Raw genomic sequence first — 19,517 nt, forward strand, 5'->3', positions numbered from 1 at the left:
TTTAAAAGAATTTAGAAATTTTTTTTAGAAAAAATTAATAACAAGGACTTATTTATAAATATAATAAAAGAATAATGATTTGTGAAATAATTTAACTTTTTATGCAAACATTTTAACATAAAAAATTAGAAAAATAAAAACATAATCAAGATTTATTTAAATAAATCTGAATCATAAATTTAGATGGGAAATGTTTATTTTTCGTTTGAAAGTAGGAAATTGTTTTTTTTAACATTAAAAGAAATTATGGAGTAATTGAAATTTCAATTCTCATTAAAATAATAAAAATATATTAATCTAATTAATATTATAATTGATTTATTAATTTTAAGTTCTTAAATTTAATTAAAATATATTTTTAAAAATATTTTAAAATAAAAGAGTATGATGATCGGAAAAAAGTAGAGAACCAAAGTAATTATGGTAAGATATATCTCTTTATATATTAGTATAAATATGTACAGATTATGACGAAAAAACAACTGAATTATTATTATTCTTTTGTTGTGGGCTTTTGCTTTTCCTTATTTTCCCAACAAATAAAATTTGGGTCCTGGGTATCAGGACTCCAGGGTTAGGGTTCGGAAAGTTAAAATTAAGCACCAATAATAAATAGGGTTTGGTTGAACTCTTTCAACTCCTTCATCAATCAAGAATTTAATATGAAGTTTCAAAGAACAGACGCTCGATCAATTTTCTCGCAATTTAAGCGCAGAGAGAAACAGATTAAGCTTAAGAGGAGGTAAGATGCTCAATGTTGTTTCTCAATTTTGTTTTTGTTTTCCTGCTTGTTTGGTGCTAAATATTGATCAAATTTAATTGCGTTAATATGAGTTTGGTGCAGGTGGTTACTGGGCATTCCTCCCACAAGATCTGAGAGGAAGAAGTTGAAAAAATATTTCAAAAATAGGTTAGTGCCTTATTTGTTCAATGATTTCGGTACTAGGTTTTCACTCTAACGAGGGTTTCTTCTTTTCTATTTCTTTTTGTCTTTAGGTATTTGTCCGAGTCTTTACTTAGGGAAGATGATGTAAGCGTTTGTATTTCCTTTCTTGTATTTTAACTATGGTTACTTTCATTGCCCTTTGAAATGATTTATTGATAATCTAATAACCGTTTCAGATATTTCACGAGTCAGTAAGAACTCGTGTTGAAGACGCCTTTGGAGCGCAGCGCATTGAACAAGAGAATCATGCCCCTCAAGATGATATGGATTTGATTCAAATGCCGAACATGAAATGGTTGATATCATCGTGCCTTGATAATTTGACTATCAAGGGCCTCTACCTTCTTGCTATGATAGTTACTGGGGACTCATTCAAGTATGAAATAACACGTTGCAAATTGAAAAAAGTTATCAAGGGTTCTGTTTCAAGTGTTCTGTGTAGCAAAAGTTGTGATCATCTTGAGACTCGTAAACGGATTTTTTCGCTTCTAACCAATCCACAGAATTTCCGAGACAGGACTGAGCCTTTGCCTGCTTTTAGATCCCAATCTTGTCATGCTGCTGTAGTACAGATATTGCATGGACTTCAAAACTTGTCTTCTCAGACCTTGATTTCAATGCGTAGGAAACTTAAAGGGGTGAAAGCACCAGTACCTCAGTTACAACCCCGCAAGCATGGATGGGCAAGAGACCATCTAATTAAGCTAGTGAAGAAAATTAGTAGGGAAATGCTTTCTCAACTTGATAGAGAAAGTGAGCTGCAAGAGCCATTAGCTAAAGCCATGGCTGTAGCAGATTTATCACTAAAATTGACAACTGGTTGTCATAACATATTTGCGAAAGAATTTTACCAGTTCTCCCCGGAGGTGAAGTCCTTGCAAAGTGATATTATGAATGCTATATGGTCTGTGAAGAAAAAAGTGTCAGTGACACAGCTAAGAAACTTACAGCTTCTTGTAGAACCGAAGGCTACAATATCAAATAGGTGCTTACGGTCAGCTTTTGTGAATTTTTTGACTGAATTTCTTCTAGAGTGCAATGATATGGATAGTATTCCAGAATTTCTATCACAGACCCTAGATGTTATTAACAGAGGTTCTAATAGCGGCATTCACGATGTATTATTCAAGAAGAAGTATATTGAGGAAGAAGTTGACTGCATACTGGACATGAGTGCTTCAACAAAACAAATTGTTTTGGATTTGTTGCCTGATGATGAATTTGATAAAGACTTCACTGATGCCTACTTGGAGCAGCCAGAAGAAAGTGATTACAGCGACAGTGATGAGAATGATAGTCAACTTCAGGATATACAATTCAGAAATGGAACATATGGTTCAATGGATTCATTTTATGAAGCAGAAAGTATTGGGGATTTTGTGCCATTGAATAGTCTTTCTGAGCAGCTTCATCCTAATAACTGTGATAAAGTAAGTTTGGAAGCCAATGTTCACAACACTCTACATGTTCAATGCCAAGGAGAAAGCACAGAGCATTTTAGTACATTTATGGCCTGTAAAAACAAAAGTTCTTCAGTTCTTTCACCTGAAAGAGAATTGGACGAAAATGTTGTAAAGACAAATGATTTTCCTAAATCTAATACTAAAATAGAAGCAACAGACATAGCTGATTTGTTTTGTAAGGAGACAAATCCCATGCCCACCAAGTACAGTGCATGCAAGAACCACTATGTTTCTGCCCAAGATGCTTGTGATAAGACGAGTATGCTTGCATATAATCTCATAGGACATATGTTGAAAGAGTTTGCCATAATTGAAGGTCAAGATTTAAACTTGAGCAAGAGTTTATACCTCAGTGGTAGTAATCACATTGAAGATGTTGAAGGTATTGAAAGTTTATGCTATCTTACCTATTATAACCAAAACATATTTTATACTATTTCCACAAATTTACCTGCAATATACTGTATGATCATATTGCCACCACATATTATTTTAAATATAATTTTCATCTGACATTATTTTGTATTTTATGTCTCCTCCTTTAGTATACTTTTTCTAATTGTTATTGCATGAAATGGCCTTTGTCTCAGCAAAAAACAGAAACTATATCTTTTTTCTGGAAACCATAATGTCTTTTGTGAATCCTCTATTTGCATGTGTTCAGTGCAAAATAGAGATCAATGGTAACTGTAATTTTATGTGAAACCCAAGATTGTTTCATTCTGTGGATCATTGTGCAGTCTACATTGATTCCCTTGTTCTATTATATGCAGATGCAGAGGAGCAGTCACCATCTGGGAAACATGCAAGAGATTTTGTTCAAGTAATTGAAGAGCTGATTCCTTCCTTTCCAGATAGGTATTTGTTACATTCCTCAAATATGGTGGAATAACTAAAAAGTATTGTATGTAATCTGAATGATTTTATTTTCCTCGAAACCTTTTTAGTTGAAAAATTATAACTTGCTCTATTCATTTGCATAATGTGGAGTACCACTCATATTCAAAGGAAATATATTAGATGATTACATGGGCATAGAAATAGTGAAGAAGTCAAATTTATGTCTCTTAAGTATGAGTAATCCATGTGTTTTGGACACTGCAGTAGCATGGAAAGACTGAAGATGTTGATGGGCTTATGATAATGAAATTCGGGGTTTCAGCTTCAAACAGAAAAATATTCTGAAACGGGCTATGCTGGTGCCCTGCAAGGAATTTTATAAGTCTCAATTGATTTTTTGCCATGACAGAAAGAGCTTTCCCCCAAGGAATTTTGTAAGTCTCATCAATTCTTTGCTATAACTGAAATAGTCATTGTAAAAGTTTGAGTCCAGTTAATAAAGAAAAAAAATGTGATAAGCTAATGAGGAATATTTTCAATTACATATTTGTTGTTTGCCTTATTTAAATGTCTATCTATTAATGTGTACTTTTGTCTGAAATTCAATGTGCTGGGATGCATTAGTATGCGACATTGATTAAGAATAAAATCAGTTGCAATTTATTATTATGCAACAGTCATTATGTGGTGTGGTGTTCAATAAAATTACTTACTAAGATAAAGACATGGATTTTTTTATTAGTCAAATTGGCACCTTCCATCTGTACTGACTTTATTTTGAATAGAAAAATGAATGTTTTCTGGTCCTGATTTTTAAAAGCCAAGAGGTTATCTGATAATATCTTAATTAGCCAAGTCTACTCGGTCTAAAATATTGAGATAGCTCAGTGGTTCTGAACAGTAAAACACTATGGTCTGCAGTACAAAACTCCAATCTCCCCTAATATTTCTGCTGCTATATCCTTATACAGAACCTGAATTGTTATATTCAGTTGTTTGACTTGTTTCATTTTGAATAATGAAAAAATAAATGGAATGGTTCAATGTTATCACTTGCTCGATAATGGTCATCAACGCAGGGAATGAGATGAATTGTATGAAAAGCTTTTTTAGTTGAAAGTGATGATTTTATTAATATATGTCACACAAATTACATTCTCTTTTCTCCCTATTATAGAGATGCATTTATCCCTAAATAAGGAAACTATGTAAATAAGGAAGGATTACATAATAAAATTTAATCCCCTAAAATACTCCCTTTTTACATTTTTTTTTCTCTCCCAACCAGTGCGCTCTTTTTAAGAATCATTTTAGGTTACCTGATTACTCATGCTGTAGCTCACTAACCAATGCTCTAGACCGGGATAGATATGATGCTTATGTATAGTTTGAGCTGCTACCATTTTTAGCACTTTGCTGTATGTTATATAAAATTTACTATTATTATTATTATTATTATTATTATCATCATCATCACCAATGAGCTATCTGTCAGATGGAGCCGTCAGTGCATGAAGAGGGCTATCAATGAGATAAAGCTTCCTCCAGTTAGATGATTTGATATAATTGGCATAAGTTGAGAAAAGAGAGGGTTGTCCATTACATGAAGCCACCCCCACGGGAGAGGTCACCCTTAGGAAGGGAGGACAAACAAGAAGATGGAGCCGCCTTATATTTTAATTAGCATCAACTTCTACCATTCAATTGAATCAAGGAAAAAAAATATTTAGTAAGGAAAATACAAGGAAATAAATAAAAACATCAAGATACAAATGAACAAGTAGGCAGATACAAATGAACAAGTAGGCAGGTTTAGCATTTTATTTTCTTCAAACTAAATTCAACCTCCTATGCTATGTAATTGAAAAATATACAATTTAGAAAATTTACGATCGAAGTATGTCATCTATCTAGAGAATAAGAACGAGAATGTGACTAAAATTCTAAGTAACGCAGTGATTTTTACTAAAATTTGATTCAAGGAAGGACTCACCACTATCGTAATCTCTGAAAATCTGACAAGGAAAGAGGTAATATTTATTTATATCATTAATTAAACTATCTCAGGAATTTTGAAGAAGCAATTTTCCTATTTAGTTATAAACAATCTTCCTACGCAATATGGTGTTTCTCAAGTAATTGAACATCACGTTGTAAACTATATAACTGAAATGTTTATCCAATTAAATTTGAACCACACATTTTTTATTTTTTATATTAGAACACTTTCACGGTTGAAAGAATTGATTTTATGAGAATGTTAAACAAACACCAAAAAAAACCTATGACATGTAGAGACCAAATGGTCAATATGATTTACTGAGATTAAAAACAATTTTCTACTTTCTAAATTTTGTATGTCCCCCAACGCATCTGATAGTTTGTAGCACACGAGCACATTTGTAGTTTTTAAAAGTTTGTCTCTTTGACCAATTGTACATAGCACTTGAAGAAAGAGACGACAGAAAATCTTTCAATTATTTCTGTTTTTCGGCTTTGTTTTGGAAATAATATCAAAACTTTATAGAATTTGAATGAAAGTCAATTTACGGGTAATATAAAAATATTTTACAAATCAGATTTTTAAAACGTAAAAATAAAATGACAAGTGAATCAAATAAGTGTTTATATTTTTCCTCAGCTCAAAACTTATTTATTTCAATGTCACCCCCAAAAGGTTAAGCAACGTTTGAAATACAAAGCAATACAAACAACTACAAATACAAATAGCATCTACGAAATTCAGAGAAAGTGCATAGAAGCTAAATGTATTACTAGCCTATTCTCTTTTGTTACCAGAGCATTCCATTTCCCGTAAAACAAACCAATCTAAGCAACGCATACGGAACATAAAATTCCAGAATATGCATGCATGTTTTTCACAACTTCAGTATCTGTATTTGTATTGCCGCAGCTGTTTCTCAATTCCTTAGATTGTATTTGGACTCACTCTATCAGCAAAGCAAGTTCACATCATTTCTTGTCATCATTTCCCCATACGTTGTCCCAATAATCCCTTGGAGCACACTTTGTTCCCTCAATATGGTTCTTATTTACAGAGGAATTGTGCGGAATTCCATCTGGATCTGGAGGGTTAATTTTATTGGGCTTGGTTTTGATTCCAAGCAACCGCATGACAAATCTTGCTAGTTCTCCATACAATAGACCAGAGCGATCAAAAAGCTGCCAAGAGACCAAGTAACCACATAGAATTAAAATAATATTCATACCGTTTGGAAGGGGGAAAAATATAAGTGATCTTTTGGCATGTATCAGATTTGGCAACATGCTCTGTGCAAAGAAAGCAAACAACGGAAAAATAGAATGGGTTACTGCTTATGTATTAAATTTAAAATAAATCTAACAGAAGGTATACTGAGTGCATTTGTGTGAAACAAAATAACACATCCATCAATCAAATTGTGCGTTGATTAAATCACTAGGTTACTTTTTACTGATTTTGAATTTGGACAAACCAGATCCGAACTTGATTTTAATTTTGTCAAAATTGAATTCTAATCAAGTTTTTCAGATTCCCCCTATTCAGAAGATAGAAATTGGGTGTAGACGATTTCATTTTAGTCTAACTTTGATCTTCAAACTAGCCATAGGATCATAGTGTAAAATATTAACAATTACAAATGAACAAAAGAACACAAAACGGACAGACAAAGATGAATATATAACTTGAAGAAGTGCAGTCATGAACATATGAAAAGCCTGCGTGTTCTGGTCAATGAGGATTGAAATCCGGCCGAAAAAGTTAACCACGCCGTGCAGCTGCAATTTATAGGGAAATTATTTCAATATATGCAAAGTTTCCAACAATAAATAACAGAAAAACCGATATTCATATGAAAAAATTCCCGGGGGAAAGGGAGAAAGAGAGAGAAGTAATGGTTTAGAATGAGAACAGTGAATAGAGTACACAAAAAAAAAAAGAAGACATTAATAACATGTTCCTTTTTCAGATGCTGATTGAATGACCAGGTACTCCTAAAAACAAGATGTTTCATAATGGATCTATGATCCCAGCAAAGAAGATTAACACTGTCCCAGTTTCTTTTGCAGTTAGCCTCACATTGCTCAATCCTCAATGTTACTTGTGAATTGTGATTATTACTAACATTGAAACACAGGACTGAGGTTCTTCTTGCACAATGACATACAAGAAACATACGCATTGTACTAAATAAAAGGTTGATCCGAAAAGAGAGAATTTGATATATATCCAAACTAACAATAGAAAAGCATTAAACAAATTGCCACTAATAAGGAATTATATACTACTTCATGATCTAGTAAATACTAAATAGTAACCCAAAATGTGAGAACCAATGTCAATTGATGAGGAAAAAAAGTAACCAAGTTACCAAGCGTAAAAAAGAAATCCAAAATCCTGGCGGCGATGGAGGAGCACCGTCCGGATTATTGGGATCTGCAGCTCCATAAGGATCACCACCCATTTGACCACCAAAGCCACGATACATTCCCCCACCATACATCCCAGAGGAGCCATAAAACCCCCCATATCCTCCCCTGTACATACTGTTGCCATACATTCCACCACCATACATTCCACCGCCATTCAAACCTCCCATTCCACCATATCCATATCCAGAATTATAATTCATTATAGAACCATAACCTGTGTATAACAATTGAAAAGATTAAAGAATATAAGTAAAATAGGGAAAAGTGGAAAGGATAGGGCCAAATATGTGACACTAGAAATAATTTAAAATAACCTGCTTGAACAGAATTGTTTCCAGTAAAGGATACATATAGTTTATATAAAAAAAAAAGAAATAACTAAAATTTAAAGCACCTCCATAGCTGTTATTTCCATAATTCTGCTGCCATGGCCTTGTGGGAAGGGGTCTCCCAAGAACATTCCTATTGACAGGTGCTGTCTTATCAGAAGCAGAAACTATTTCCCCAGGTTTTGCAGTCCCTGAAGCTTCAACTACATCACTTGTTCTACCTGCTGATGGAGGTTTGAAAGGTGCTGCTCCTCCTGATCCTGCTGCTGCTTTCTCCCACGGTTTTGGCGGAGCTGCAACACAAAACATTTAAATTGTTTGAAATTCCATGAAGAGGGGTCAAGGACACATTTCATTATCAATTTATCATACACACATTACACCACTCAGGAAACACAAATTAAAATCTCTCTTGTTTGTCTCTAATGCTGATACAAACCACACACATTTTTATTTTAATCATATTATTGAAACAAATTATCTACTCATTTTGTCGATAATTAATTTCTATCAAAAAATTTGGCCAACTATCTTTAATAGGATTTTCTCAACATAATATTACTTGAACAAATGACTTGTTGATCACACTTTATTTTGAGAATGCTCAGAAAAATACAACATAGTTATTACTAATCTCATTTGAATGAACCTCCAGAATTGCCAAATTCGATAGATGGCACACTATGAAATCGAATCCATTAACAATCTCCATAAAAATCAGGTGAACAAAGGAACAAGGTAATGGTAATGGTTGCTGTTACCCTTTTTCATTTTCTTGGCTTCACCAAATGCAAATAAAAAATAGAACAATAATAATAATAATTAGGAATATCGAAAAGAAACACATGCAATATGCATGGCAATGCAAATCAATTTGATCAACAAATTAGAAAGAAAAAAAAAATTGAAGTGTTTTGAGAACTGAACCTGAATTTGATGGCTCCATGCGAATTACAAACGAAATGCATAGGCTCTTCCAGAAACCAATTCAACGCGATTTATTGTTTTGTGGCGTTATGTTTTGGTTATTTAATACGTAGTACTTGTAATAGTAATTAGTTACTTGGGCTACCTATATCTCAACCGTTGATTGGAGTGAATCTGACGGTGTATACATTTCATCTATTGTTTTTAGAATAGACAAAAATGATACTTTAATTACTAATTCGTATTTAGCGTTGACCATGGTCTATACCCAAAAAAGAGTGTTGACCTTGTTTCCATACTTCTAACTTCCAACTTTTATTAGTCCAATTCAACGTGTTTTTCGCTTTTTTTTTCTTTTTTTTTTTTTCTAAAAGGCAACTTATATTTGAAAACAATATTTTAAAAACGAGTTTAGAAAAAAAAAAAAGATTAATTCTTAAATGTAAATATATATTTTTAAAAATGTATATATATATATATATTCTTAAATGACAAATTTATCTTTAGTTGTCTATTTTAGGACATTGCATAAATAATATATATATATATATTCTCTCTCTAATTTTTGATCATATTTTCAAATGACAAATTAATATATACGAACTGGAAATATATACGTCTGTCATGCCTACAACCATAAACTTCTATGCAACTTTAATCTAGCATATCTACATATTCAACACGCTAATGCTACTGCTACTATGTGAATCTATCTATCTTCTGGAAACAACAACCTTGGAAGATTGCACTATAAAAAATATTTTACCCAATGGCAGCAATGTGTGGCATTGGTCGCTAAAAGTCCAACTCCTCCAACCAGGATGGTTTTAGAATCCGTGTGAACCAAAACCCACAAAAGAATGTGATAAGTCAACAAAATATTGTTGAAGTAAAGGTCTGGTTGGATAAATTTCACCATAAACACTTCCTAGAGAAGAAAATTAAAAAAATGAAATAAACTTTTTCAAAACTAAATGCATAAGTTAATTTGTGTAAAATCTTGTTTGTGTCAGTTATATGTTTTCTAACTTATTTGTAAGATAATTTTAGTTTATGTAAAAGTTTATTTTATATTTTTTTCTCCAGGTAGAAGTGCTCATGGAAACCCTAAGACTTTGAATTGTCACAATGAAAGCCATGCATGATATCATGCACTATGAGCTGTCTGACAAGAAGCAACTGTTGCTGTCACGGCTGCTTAAAACACAAGGGACATCACGAACAAGAAACTTCACACAACGTGTGCCAATGTCATCCATAATTTCTGTACATTCTTGCAAATCCGAGTCATTCACCAACATCACCCATTCTTCTTCATCATCTAGATATTTGAGCTGGAAGGACCCATTTTGTAGCTTGAACCTTGTTGCAACTTCTTCATATAGCTTAAAACAACCTGCGGATGGATCAAACTTGAAACGAATAGTGTCTCCCCTATAGCCAGCTTTCACAATAATTTTTGACCCACTATCAACACAAGTTGACTTGACTTTTGAATGCTTATGGTTCTCAAAGCTTTGAGAGCATGATGAGCTTCCATGCATGATTGAGCCAGAGCCATTGGATGAGTCTGTGGTTCTTGAAGAAGTAGGGTGGTTATGTTCATCAGCTCCTTCTACTCTATCTGCACCAACTTCGACCTCATCAGAAACCAAGGATATTGAACAAGTTTGTTCAGGACAATCCTGAGTGTTTGTCCAATGGCATGCTTTCTTGCAAGATCCATCATCATTCATGGCCATTGATTTTGAATCATCAGAATACGCATTGTTTTTCTTCAATTCTTCCTCACTTGTACTAGATATTAGCACACTTCTTGAGTGCACAAGATGGTTTCCCACCAAACCAACGTCATTACCATCCAACTTAATTGCTGAATTCTCACTAGTGCTACCAGGCGCTGAAACTACTGAGATTTTTTTCTGTGTTGCAGGCTTAGGGTCTTTCACAGAACTTTTCTCAGGAAATAGAAGATATTTATGTGATTCAGTTTCCTGCATGATTGATCCACCGGCTATAAACCCCCCAGTATAAGGATCAAACTTCAGCCCTCCTTCCACTCCCTGGACAGAATCAAGCACAGTTTGTATCTTTTTTAATGAACGATTTACTTTATTGATCTTGCGTGATGGCCATCTTGAAATTCCATGTTGTCTGCATATCCTTTTTAATGTTGTTGGGCAAACTGTTCAAAGAAGAAATGTTTGTTAAAGACAAATCTGTCTTTATTAACATGAATTACCTTTCAAAAATATTCATCATATTCTTTAAAGATAAAATCATAGAGTAACAAGGATATTAATGAATTCCACTCAGGTTTTACACTACACTAGCCTATCTCACTTTGTAATATTTCATTCGAAACAATTACACCATAAAAAAAATATCAATGAAATTGCATTCATTATTTTCCCTAGTAAGTAGTAACTTCGGGAGAAAGAAGAAATACGCAGTTGTCAGAACTTATGTATGAAATTAAATGGTGGGTGAAGATCGACCAATATAACTAAAACTATAATATCTGATTAATGACAAGTATCCCTCATATAAACCAGAACATTAAACTTAGTTTAAAAATGTGGTCTCACCACCAATGCTCTTTGCAGCATCTTTCAGACTACCAGAAAAGTATTGTTGGAGTACACTCAAGCTAACATTCTTCTCCACAGTGCATCTCTTTTTCTCAATCTGCTTTCTTGATCCATTCATTTCCTACAAGACAAATTCCTAAGATATCACATTTCAATTCTAAAAGCACATTAAAATCATTACACTGACAAGTTACAAAGTTTAAGCATAAATTCCATCAAGTTTTTGCTCCACTAGTTCACTCCCTTCGTAATATAAATGAAATGTGATAGACAATCAATTATTTCTCCACTTTCCTTCCATTATCACAATAACTTGGAACAAATGCTTCCTCAAATAAAGCATCCATTTACCCATAAGTCATTTGGTTCGAGTGAAACTAGACTTTGACCCTTTACTAAGTTTTTTATTTGAGTTTTGTAAATGAAAAAAACACGGTTGGGAGGGGAAATCCCACTAAATGAAATGTGATGGACAATTAATACTTCATACCCTTGTATTCCATTATCACAATAACTTGGAACAAATTATTTCTCAAATAAAGCATCCATTTACCAACAAGTCATGGGTACTTTGCATCAATAACATGATTATTCAAAAAAAGATAAAACATCCATTTCATATTAAATTTCACAAGGGCCAAAGGATAAAGGATACGGTCAAGATGTACCTGGCTATGAGCAGCTTCAATTCCATTATTTTTCAGGTTAGATACCTTCAAGGACATCTTCTGAACCGAATCATGGTCATCATTTATGAATGTTATCTGAGAGTTTCTCCTGGACAAAGGAAAAATACCCGAGACTTTTTCCCTTGGAAACCCACCTTGAGAGCCTTCTATACCTGTTAACTCAGCATCTGAAACTGTCCTCAAAGTCCTGCAAATTCTCCGCATGGTACCTGAGAGATTGTCCAATAATAGTTGCTGTTCTGAACTCCCTGTCATATTAACAGGCAGGAAGAATTCTAATATGTAATCATCATCATTGGTATAGGTACTCCTTAGCCTTATTGCAACTGCAGCATTCAAGTTATATTTGCGTGCATGGTGAACAAGGGGATATTCAACAATATCATATGTCTTCACATCAGTATAGAAGAATGGATGATTTGATTGAAGAGCTTTTCCCGCTATACCTTGCCCTTCCACAAGATGATGCTCAACGCATGCATGAACAAATCCTCTTACCGCTCCATCATTTACATAGCAAGCTGATTCTTCAATGCATAGTACACATTTTTCATTAGAACTTGTACGACCCTCTTTGATTCTTATTCTCTCAGTTTCATCTCCCGTTCCCTCTCTGTAGCAACATGGAATCCATGTCAGTGCTAGTGGCAATCTATGTGCATGACACACGGCCCGTAAAACATCAATTATCTCTGTTAAAGCAGATCTTTTATTGCTTGATAGACACTGCAGAAAAAGAACCAATCTTATAAGAAGTTCAGAAATTCAGATAAGAAAACATCTCAAACCCCTCCACTTCACTCATAATTCAGAAAGCTCAGATTTGCCTTTATGGTGGAGGAAAATCAGTATGATAAGTCTTCATAATATGTATGGATTATCAATACCTGGGGAAGAAGTCGTGGAGGCGTAGTAGTCCTTAAATTTACAAGCTGCATAAAATCATCACAAGGGCATTTATCATTAGTACCTTTGATGATAACATAATATGGAAGAAATATCTAAAACATAGAAAAAAGGTTACTTTAAGTAATTGGAGTGTTTCCATAAAATTGAATTGACTGAGATGCTTTTGAAACAAATTAGCACAATCGAAGAGGTTTTTCAATCAATTAGACAAAAGATACACTTCTACACTAATGAATATAGGATGTGCATACACAGGACGACTATAGAGTAGAAATTGATTAGTATATATGATTTATTGTTCCAATTTTTGCAAGCTAGTCCTAGTCTGATCACCAGAAACATGACTACACTATGCACATCCTGAGAAAATATTTTTCTAGCCCAACTGCTCCTCAACTACTGCGAGGTCAACATCAAATATGTAAAAAAGAAAAATGTTAATTGTACGACAAAATGTCCAACAAATTTTACAACTAAGAGAGAGAAAGAGAAGTGGGAGGTACAATAAATGATGTGATAGATAGAGGTAGACATAAAAAACGATGTTGATCAGATTGTTGTATGTATATCACATATTTTTTTAAAAAAAATACGATATTTTGTCAGGCAAGGTAGAAATTTCTCCATGATAACCTTGTAATAAGACATACAAGTCTCAAATAGAATAACAAAGATTTGTGAGACACTCAATATAAGAAAAAATTGTAGTATATGCTGGAAATAGCAAAAGAAAAATCCACCTGGAGCGCATGAGTAACAATTTCTAATTCTCTGTCAAAATTAGGCTTTTCCTTTGTAGTGACTAGTTCCAATACAGCACATGGCACTTGAGAGTTCTCATCAGATATAGGAAGAGCAATAGATCCACGAATCTCATGATTCATTGCATGCTCCAACCTTAAGTACTCAGTTTTATTGTAGTAACCAACGTTGGAGGTCCACTCAGGAACATGCGATATAAACACGCGAGCCGGAAGTCCTGGACATGATCCTGGCTTTCCTTCTGCAGAAAATGTAAATGCCCTTGACACTTCACGATACCCTGCAAGCTTTGGATCTAGCAAATAAGGTTGCTCACTTGTGCTTAAGATGAATTCATCACCATGCTTTATAGGTAGCCAAACTTGTGCTAACATTCCAGCATCAGCTGATTCCATAAAGGAGGACAGGGCCCTCAGCATTCTATCATTAAGTGACCTTCCTGAAGACCTTGAGATTATGTAATTGCACATGTCTGAGGTATTAATTTTCTGAGATGTGCCATTATGATTTTGTTTTGAATCTAAGTTATTTGCATCATCTAAGAACCCAAGTTGGATGTCCATTTGATGAAATATAACTCTCTCCTCACAACTTGGTGAACTTTCCATATCATTGTGAATTTCACCAACTTCTGTCATAAAGAATGGACCATTGCTATGTTCCACTAAATTCAATCCATCAGGTGGTGAGGAAAATGATGAAAACACATTAGCCAAACTCTGATCAGTCAAGGATGGGCTATTGCTCCAACCAGCATAGGTATCAAAGTTCATTAGCTCTGAGAAGTAGCTAAACATGTCATCTGAAACTGAATTTTTCGTTCCACCATCTACAGATGTTGATTCCTCCAACTGAACTCCAGGAGATGTGCAATAGCCAATTTCCTTTCCCTTTGGGGGAAAATGGTCTTCCATGATTAGGTTGGAGAGAAGTATTGAAGTTGAAATTTGACCAGTGTTAGAGTCCCTTAGAATAAAAATTTGCACGAGAAGCTTCTTCCCACTTTACCAACATCCCAAAAGCCTGCAAGGTTAACACAGTATGGCATGCACAATCTCAGCAAAGGGTAGGAACTCAAAAAAAAAAATAACAAAAATTCTTTTGATCACAAAAATGAAAAACAACAATATTAAACAGAAAGGGAAAAAATAGAATTCTAAGATGAATATTCACATTCTGACAATTCACTGAGCACTGTGTTGAGCTGATTTAAATCCTAGTACATTTTATTCTTCTAGAATTTAACTAGAACGCACCGGTAGTGTAAAGATTTTCAACGGTGTCATTCAATTACAAATATCCATGTATGATAAGTTTGTTAATTTTTTTTTTCTTTATAATTACTTTAAAAGTCATACCTGAGATAATTTTTCATTAGTTGCTAGTTTAAAATGATAGTAAATGGAAATTAAACTCAAAGATTCACTTCCCTAATTCATTTTGAACTGTCCTCACCTCATCACTTAAAATCCTGTATCTGAAACTTGAGGGGATTTGGATTTAGGATTCAAGAATCATTAGTTCAAAGTTCTCTTTTTAATAAAAGTCTTAATTAGTGGAAATAAATATAAACAACCCATAACTCTCCCTAAAGTCAAAATTCACCAACCAACTAATGAGTTGCCACTGGCCACCAACTACCCTAAAGCTATTATTTAAAGCCTAAAAAGAATTCCAATCTTAAAATTAGGCACAACTCGGAAACAACAAATTCAGCATAAAAGATGTTTAAAACATCAGAACAAGTTAAACAAACAACAAACTGGTCCAAAAATCATAAAAAAAAAAATAACATATTTAACAGCAAACTTGGGTTTCTAAAAAACCTGAATGCTTGTACCCGAGCAAGTGCAGTCAGTGAAAGAGTGTAACGTAGAATTAAGGCACCAAGACCAAGGATTCCTGAAGGGTGTCAAGTGTCAACCATGAGCTAATGCACTTGATGTGAGTATGCACAACAAATTATTCAGAAGAACATGAGTTTGAATGTCACTAGCGATGTGAAGACCTTGTTATTGTTATTGGTAATATGTAAGTATTTTTTTAAGCACTCTTTGAAGACTTGTCCTGACTGCGGCGAACTCTAACCACCCAACTCACCGTAAGCTAAAGTACACCAAAAAAAAGAGTTTGTTCTGAAATTGCAAAAACTTGAAACATGCAAATGAAAATTCAGAATTTTGAGAAACCCCAGGAGATGGAAGGTGAGTAGTAGTGAAGAGTAGGTGTAAAAGATAGGTTCTATAAAAGGAAGGGGACCAGAATTGAAGTGAGTGGTGTGTAAGTCTTTTGGGCAGTTTCACATAAACCTGTTGCTAACTGCTTGCTAAATATAGAAAGCCGTCAATCGTGTCGCCCTTTCTTATTATGGACACAAGAAATTAATAATAATAATAATAATATAGTTAATTACTTATATACTGTTAGTGTAAAATATTAATTAATTTTTTTATTTTTATTTAATTAAAATTAAAAGATATAATTAGTTATATATAAGTGATTAAATCTTAAAATTTTACTAAAATTGTATGGGTAATATTTTAGCATGATGCTGAACACCACGTACGAATTTATTGAGCGAAGCAGCAGTATTCAAGTGGAACCAGGAATCTTATGGATAGACAACTATTAACTATATTTGAATAAAGAAAATAAAAATGGATATAATTATTCTGGTGACATTGAGAATGATGTGCTTTTTGTTTTTTGTTTTTTACGAACCTTAAGCTCTCTCCTTAGGTCATTTTTTTCATTTTAGTACAATTTATACTTTTTACTCATATATATTTAATATCTTACCCTTACAAGTTTTTTTCAGCGATGTTATTAACTTTAAAAAGTTATAAGAAATTAAGACCATCTATATTTTTTTTTTTAAGTGATATTCGATTTATTCAATGGGTGTTGCAATATTTTATGAATGTGAGCTCATATGATACAGATTAATTACTTGTATAATTATGTACAAAAAAAAATCTTATATGATTAATGTTTATTTACTAATGGTGGATCCTGGTTCAAAAGGAAACTGCACACGGTGCACTCACATATCTCACCATTAATATAATAAATTTTATTTTATGATGTAATGAAAGAAAAACTTATTAGATGAGACTCGTGCACTTTAACTTTTTTAAAATGCAAAGGATCAAAATCAATCGATGGTACAGTAAAATTAACTAACTCTAATAGTATAACTGATTAACGTATAATTACTTAATTTAAGCTATTAGGACAAAAAAATTATAAGAAATATTTTAAAAAGCTAGGAAGAAGTTAATAAAGTGTAATATGCTTGAGAAAAAAAAAATCATTTCATTAAATATGTGATTCGAAGTTCAAAATTTGATTTGTGTATATATAAAACTATTTGGAAGGAAACATTAATCCTCAAAACATATCTTAATACTCTAAAGAATTAGTGATTAACTTTCGGTTAAAATTTTTAGTTCACTAAAAAAATTCTACAATAGAAATAATAATTAAAATGTTTTTAAAAATGAATCACTATAGTTAGTCTAATAATAAAAGTTACAATAGTATATATAAAGTTTTAGAACTTGTCTTTATAATTTTGATAGATTAAAAAAATAAAATAAAAAACATTACAAAATATATAATGAGAGAATTTGTATATTATATATAAATATATAAAAGAATATCCATAAAGAGTCTGAATAAGTCATATTCTTTTTTCAAAAAAAAAATGTTAATTGTATTGCATGTCATTGTAATAAAGTATAATACTTTTCTTTTTCCCATGTCCTCAACCACAAAAATGAAGTGTTTTGTATGCTTTTATTATGTGCTGTCAACTATTCACCCATGATGTAAGAACGCTGATATGTAACATTAAAATTCTTATAAATGTTGAAAATTAAATCAAAGAAAGCTTTCATTATTTGACTTCAAAAATTTGTGTAAAATCACTGAATGTGTGTATTGATCGATATAAAATTATCTTAGCTTAATTATTAGTTTAAATTATGAATATCTAGCTATATTAAAAATTTTAAATTTAACTTTATCATGAATAGTAATCATACTTAATCTGAACAAGAGAAACTTGCGTCTTTTAAAAGAAATGTTTATAAAAAAAAGCTATTTTCATTCCAAGTTATTTAATTATAGGAAGTGATATTATATATGGTTTAGGGTTATATTGTTAATAATTTTTTACTTTATTTCATTGTCTGAGGCGATTTTTCTTTAATTTTCCCCTCAAGAGGAAAACTTGTACGTGTTGTTTAACAAATGTCATACGTGAGACGTGGGTGTGACTACTGATTTCTTGAGGCCAAAAAGCAAAATATGATGAATTTAAAACTATTTCATGTTACTATCCTAATATGAGATATTTTCAGCAACATGAATTTCTTAAATATAAAATATAAATATCAGAACAAGTCAAGAGAACAGAAATGCATGTTTATGATTATGATCAAGTCAAGAACGCCTCTTTCCATATATTATAAATCCATGCTTATTTTATTTTTTTATATTAGTTATCAACGATTCTAATAGATACTCCCTCTAGATTCATATGAAAACAAAATATTTAAATTTATGTATATTAAGAAAATTAGTTAAATTCATTTAATTTTATTAATTTTATATAAAAATTAAATTTTATTTTATAAATTACCCCTTAATAATACTTCTTAAAAATAGTAATCATATTTAATTTAATGATTATTTTTTAATATGAGTCTAGAGGAAGTACTTTATATGAATTACATGGTTATCAAATTCATGCTTCTTTTATAGAGAAGGAAAACTTGAAGAAACACTATTTTTAATAGAGGAATGCTATATATTCCAAAGCATGTCTCTAATTCATCCTCCAAAATCGGTTAATAACTTATTAGTGTGGAAAACTTTAGATAAAATCTTTTTTAATTTTAATATTTTAAAATTTTATACTTTCATAAGATTTTTTGGTCGGTAAGTTTTAGAAGAAGAATCATTTCTTGAATAGAGGAATGATATATTCTGAAACATTCCTCCGATTTATCCTTTGAAACGGATAATAACTTATACATGTGAAAAATTTCAGATAAAATATTTTTTTATATTTTAATATTTTAAAATTTTATATACCTTTGGAGGATTTTCCGTTCAATAAGTTTTGGAGGAAGAATCATTTCTCCTGAAATTGTGTTTGTACTTTGTGTTTGGAGAAAAATATCCTCTAAATCGGTTAATAACTTACATGTGTAAAAAATGTCAAATATTTTTTTTTTATTTTTAATATTTTTAAATTTTATACCTTCAAAATATTTTTCGGCTGATAAATTTCGATGGAAGAATAATTTCTTTTTTTAATTAGAATTTATGATAGATTGGCAAAGTTGCGTATCAATTATTAACTATTACTTTGACTAGTTTTCAAACCGTGAATTCCACGGCTATAATTAACACTAATAGTGTGTTTGGATGGAGAATTTAATTGAAATAATTCATTTATTTGAAGAATTTCAAATTCTTTGAGGTGAAATACCTTGTTTGGATGGAGAATTTATAAGGAATTTGAAATTTAAGCATTTGTGAAATTCCTTGAAATAGTAAAATTTCAAATTCTCCTAAAAAAGTAAAAATTTGAAATTCCTCATATTTTTTTTCCTTAT

At 32.1% G+C, this 19,517-nt stretch overlaps 3 protein-coding genes across 8 annotated transcripts; 1 reads left to right on the forward strand and 2 right to left on the reverse strand.

The window, feature by feature from the left end:
* Nucleotides 1-499: 499 nt before the first annotated feature.
* Nucleotides 500-5,158, forward strand: LOC109800927 (DNA double-strand break repair protein). 2 transcript variants are annotated; one of them, XR_002239979.3, is made up of 7 exons: nucleotides 501-742; nucleotides 845-910; nucleotides 997-1,030; nucleotides 1,123-2,791; nucleotides 3,183-3,267; nucleotides 3,514-3,683; nucleotides 4,745-5,158. XR_002239979.3 is itself a non-coding variant. In XM_020361857.2 (6 exons), exons 1-6 carry the CDS (start codon nucleotides 663-665, stop codon nucleotides 3,548-3,550), a joined length of 1,971 nt encoding a protein of 656 aa, XP_020217446.1. In that variant the 5' UTR covers nucleotides 500-662; the 3' UTR covers nucleotides 3,551-3,929. The 2 variants fall into 2 exon arrangements, 1 of the variants encoding a protein (XP_020217446.1); XM_020361857.2 differs by lacking the exon at nucleotides 4,745-5,158 and having other exon boundaries at nucleotides 500-742; nucleotides 3,514-3,929.
* A 700-nt stretch (nucleotides 5,159-5,858) lies between these two features.
* Nucleotides 5,859-9,320, reverse strand: LOC109801521 (peroxisomal membrane protein 13). Of its 2 annotated transcripts, XM_020362604.3 has the most exons (5): nucleotides 8,940-9,290; nucleotides 8,078-8,305; nucleotides 7,623-7,897; nucleotides 6,937-7,029; nucleotides 5,859-6,432 (listed from the first exon to the last, which is right to left on the reverse strand). In XM_020362604.3, exons 1-5 carry the CDS (start codon nucleotides 8,956-8,958, stop codon nucleotides 6,223-6,225), a joined length of 825 nt encoding a protein of 274 aa, XP_020218193.1. In that variant the 5' UTR covers nucleotides 8,959-9,290; the 3' UTR covers nucleotides 5,859-6,222. The 2 variants fall into 2 exon arrangements, with proteins under 2 accessions (XP_020218193.1, XP_020218194.1); XM_020362605.3 differs by lacking the exon at nucleotides 6,937-7,029 and having other exon boundaries at nucleotides 8,940-9,320.
* A 663-nt stretch (nucleotides 9,321-9,983) lies between these two features.
* LOC109799941 (Plant regulator RWP-RK family protein) lies at nucleotides 9,984-16,208 on the reverse strand. 4 transcript variants are annotated; one of them, XM_083062863.1, is made up of 7 exons: nucleotides 15,899-16,208; nucleotides 15,731-15,792; nucleotides 13,869-14,913; nucleotides 13,107-13,151; nucleotides 12,199-12,945; nucleotides 11,528-11,651; nucleotides 9,984-11,124 (listed from the first exon to the last, which is right to left on the reverse strand). In XM_083062863.1, exons 3-7 carry the CDS (start codon nucleotides 14,802-14,804, stop codon nucleotides 10,094-10,096), a joined length of 2,883 nt encoding a protein of 960 aa, XP_082918989.1. In that variant the 5' UTR covers nucleotides 14,805-14,913; nucleotides 15,731-15,792; nucleotides 15,899-16,208; the 3' UTR covers nucleotides 9,984-10,093. The 4 variants fall into 4 exon arrangements, with proteins under 4 accessions (XP_082918989.1, XP_082918988.1, XP_020216195.1 ...); XM_083062862.1 differs by having other exon boundaries at nucleotides 15,717-15,792; XM_020360606.3 differs by having other exon boundaries at nucleotides 15,731-16,208.
* Nucleotides 16,209-19,517: the final 3,309 nt, after the last annotated feature.

Source organism: Cajanus cajan, chromosome 8, assembly GCF_000230855.2.
Source record: "Cajanus cajan strain Asha chromosome 8, NIPB_CcT2T_4, whole genome shotgun sequence".
In the NCBI taxonomy this organism is placed as follows: domain Eukaryota; kingdom Viridiplantae; phylum Streptophyta; class Magnoliopsida; order Fabales; family Fabaceae; genus Cajanus; species Cajanus cajan.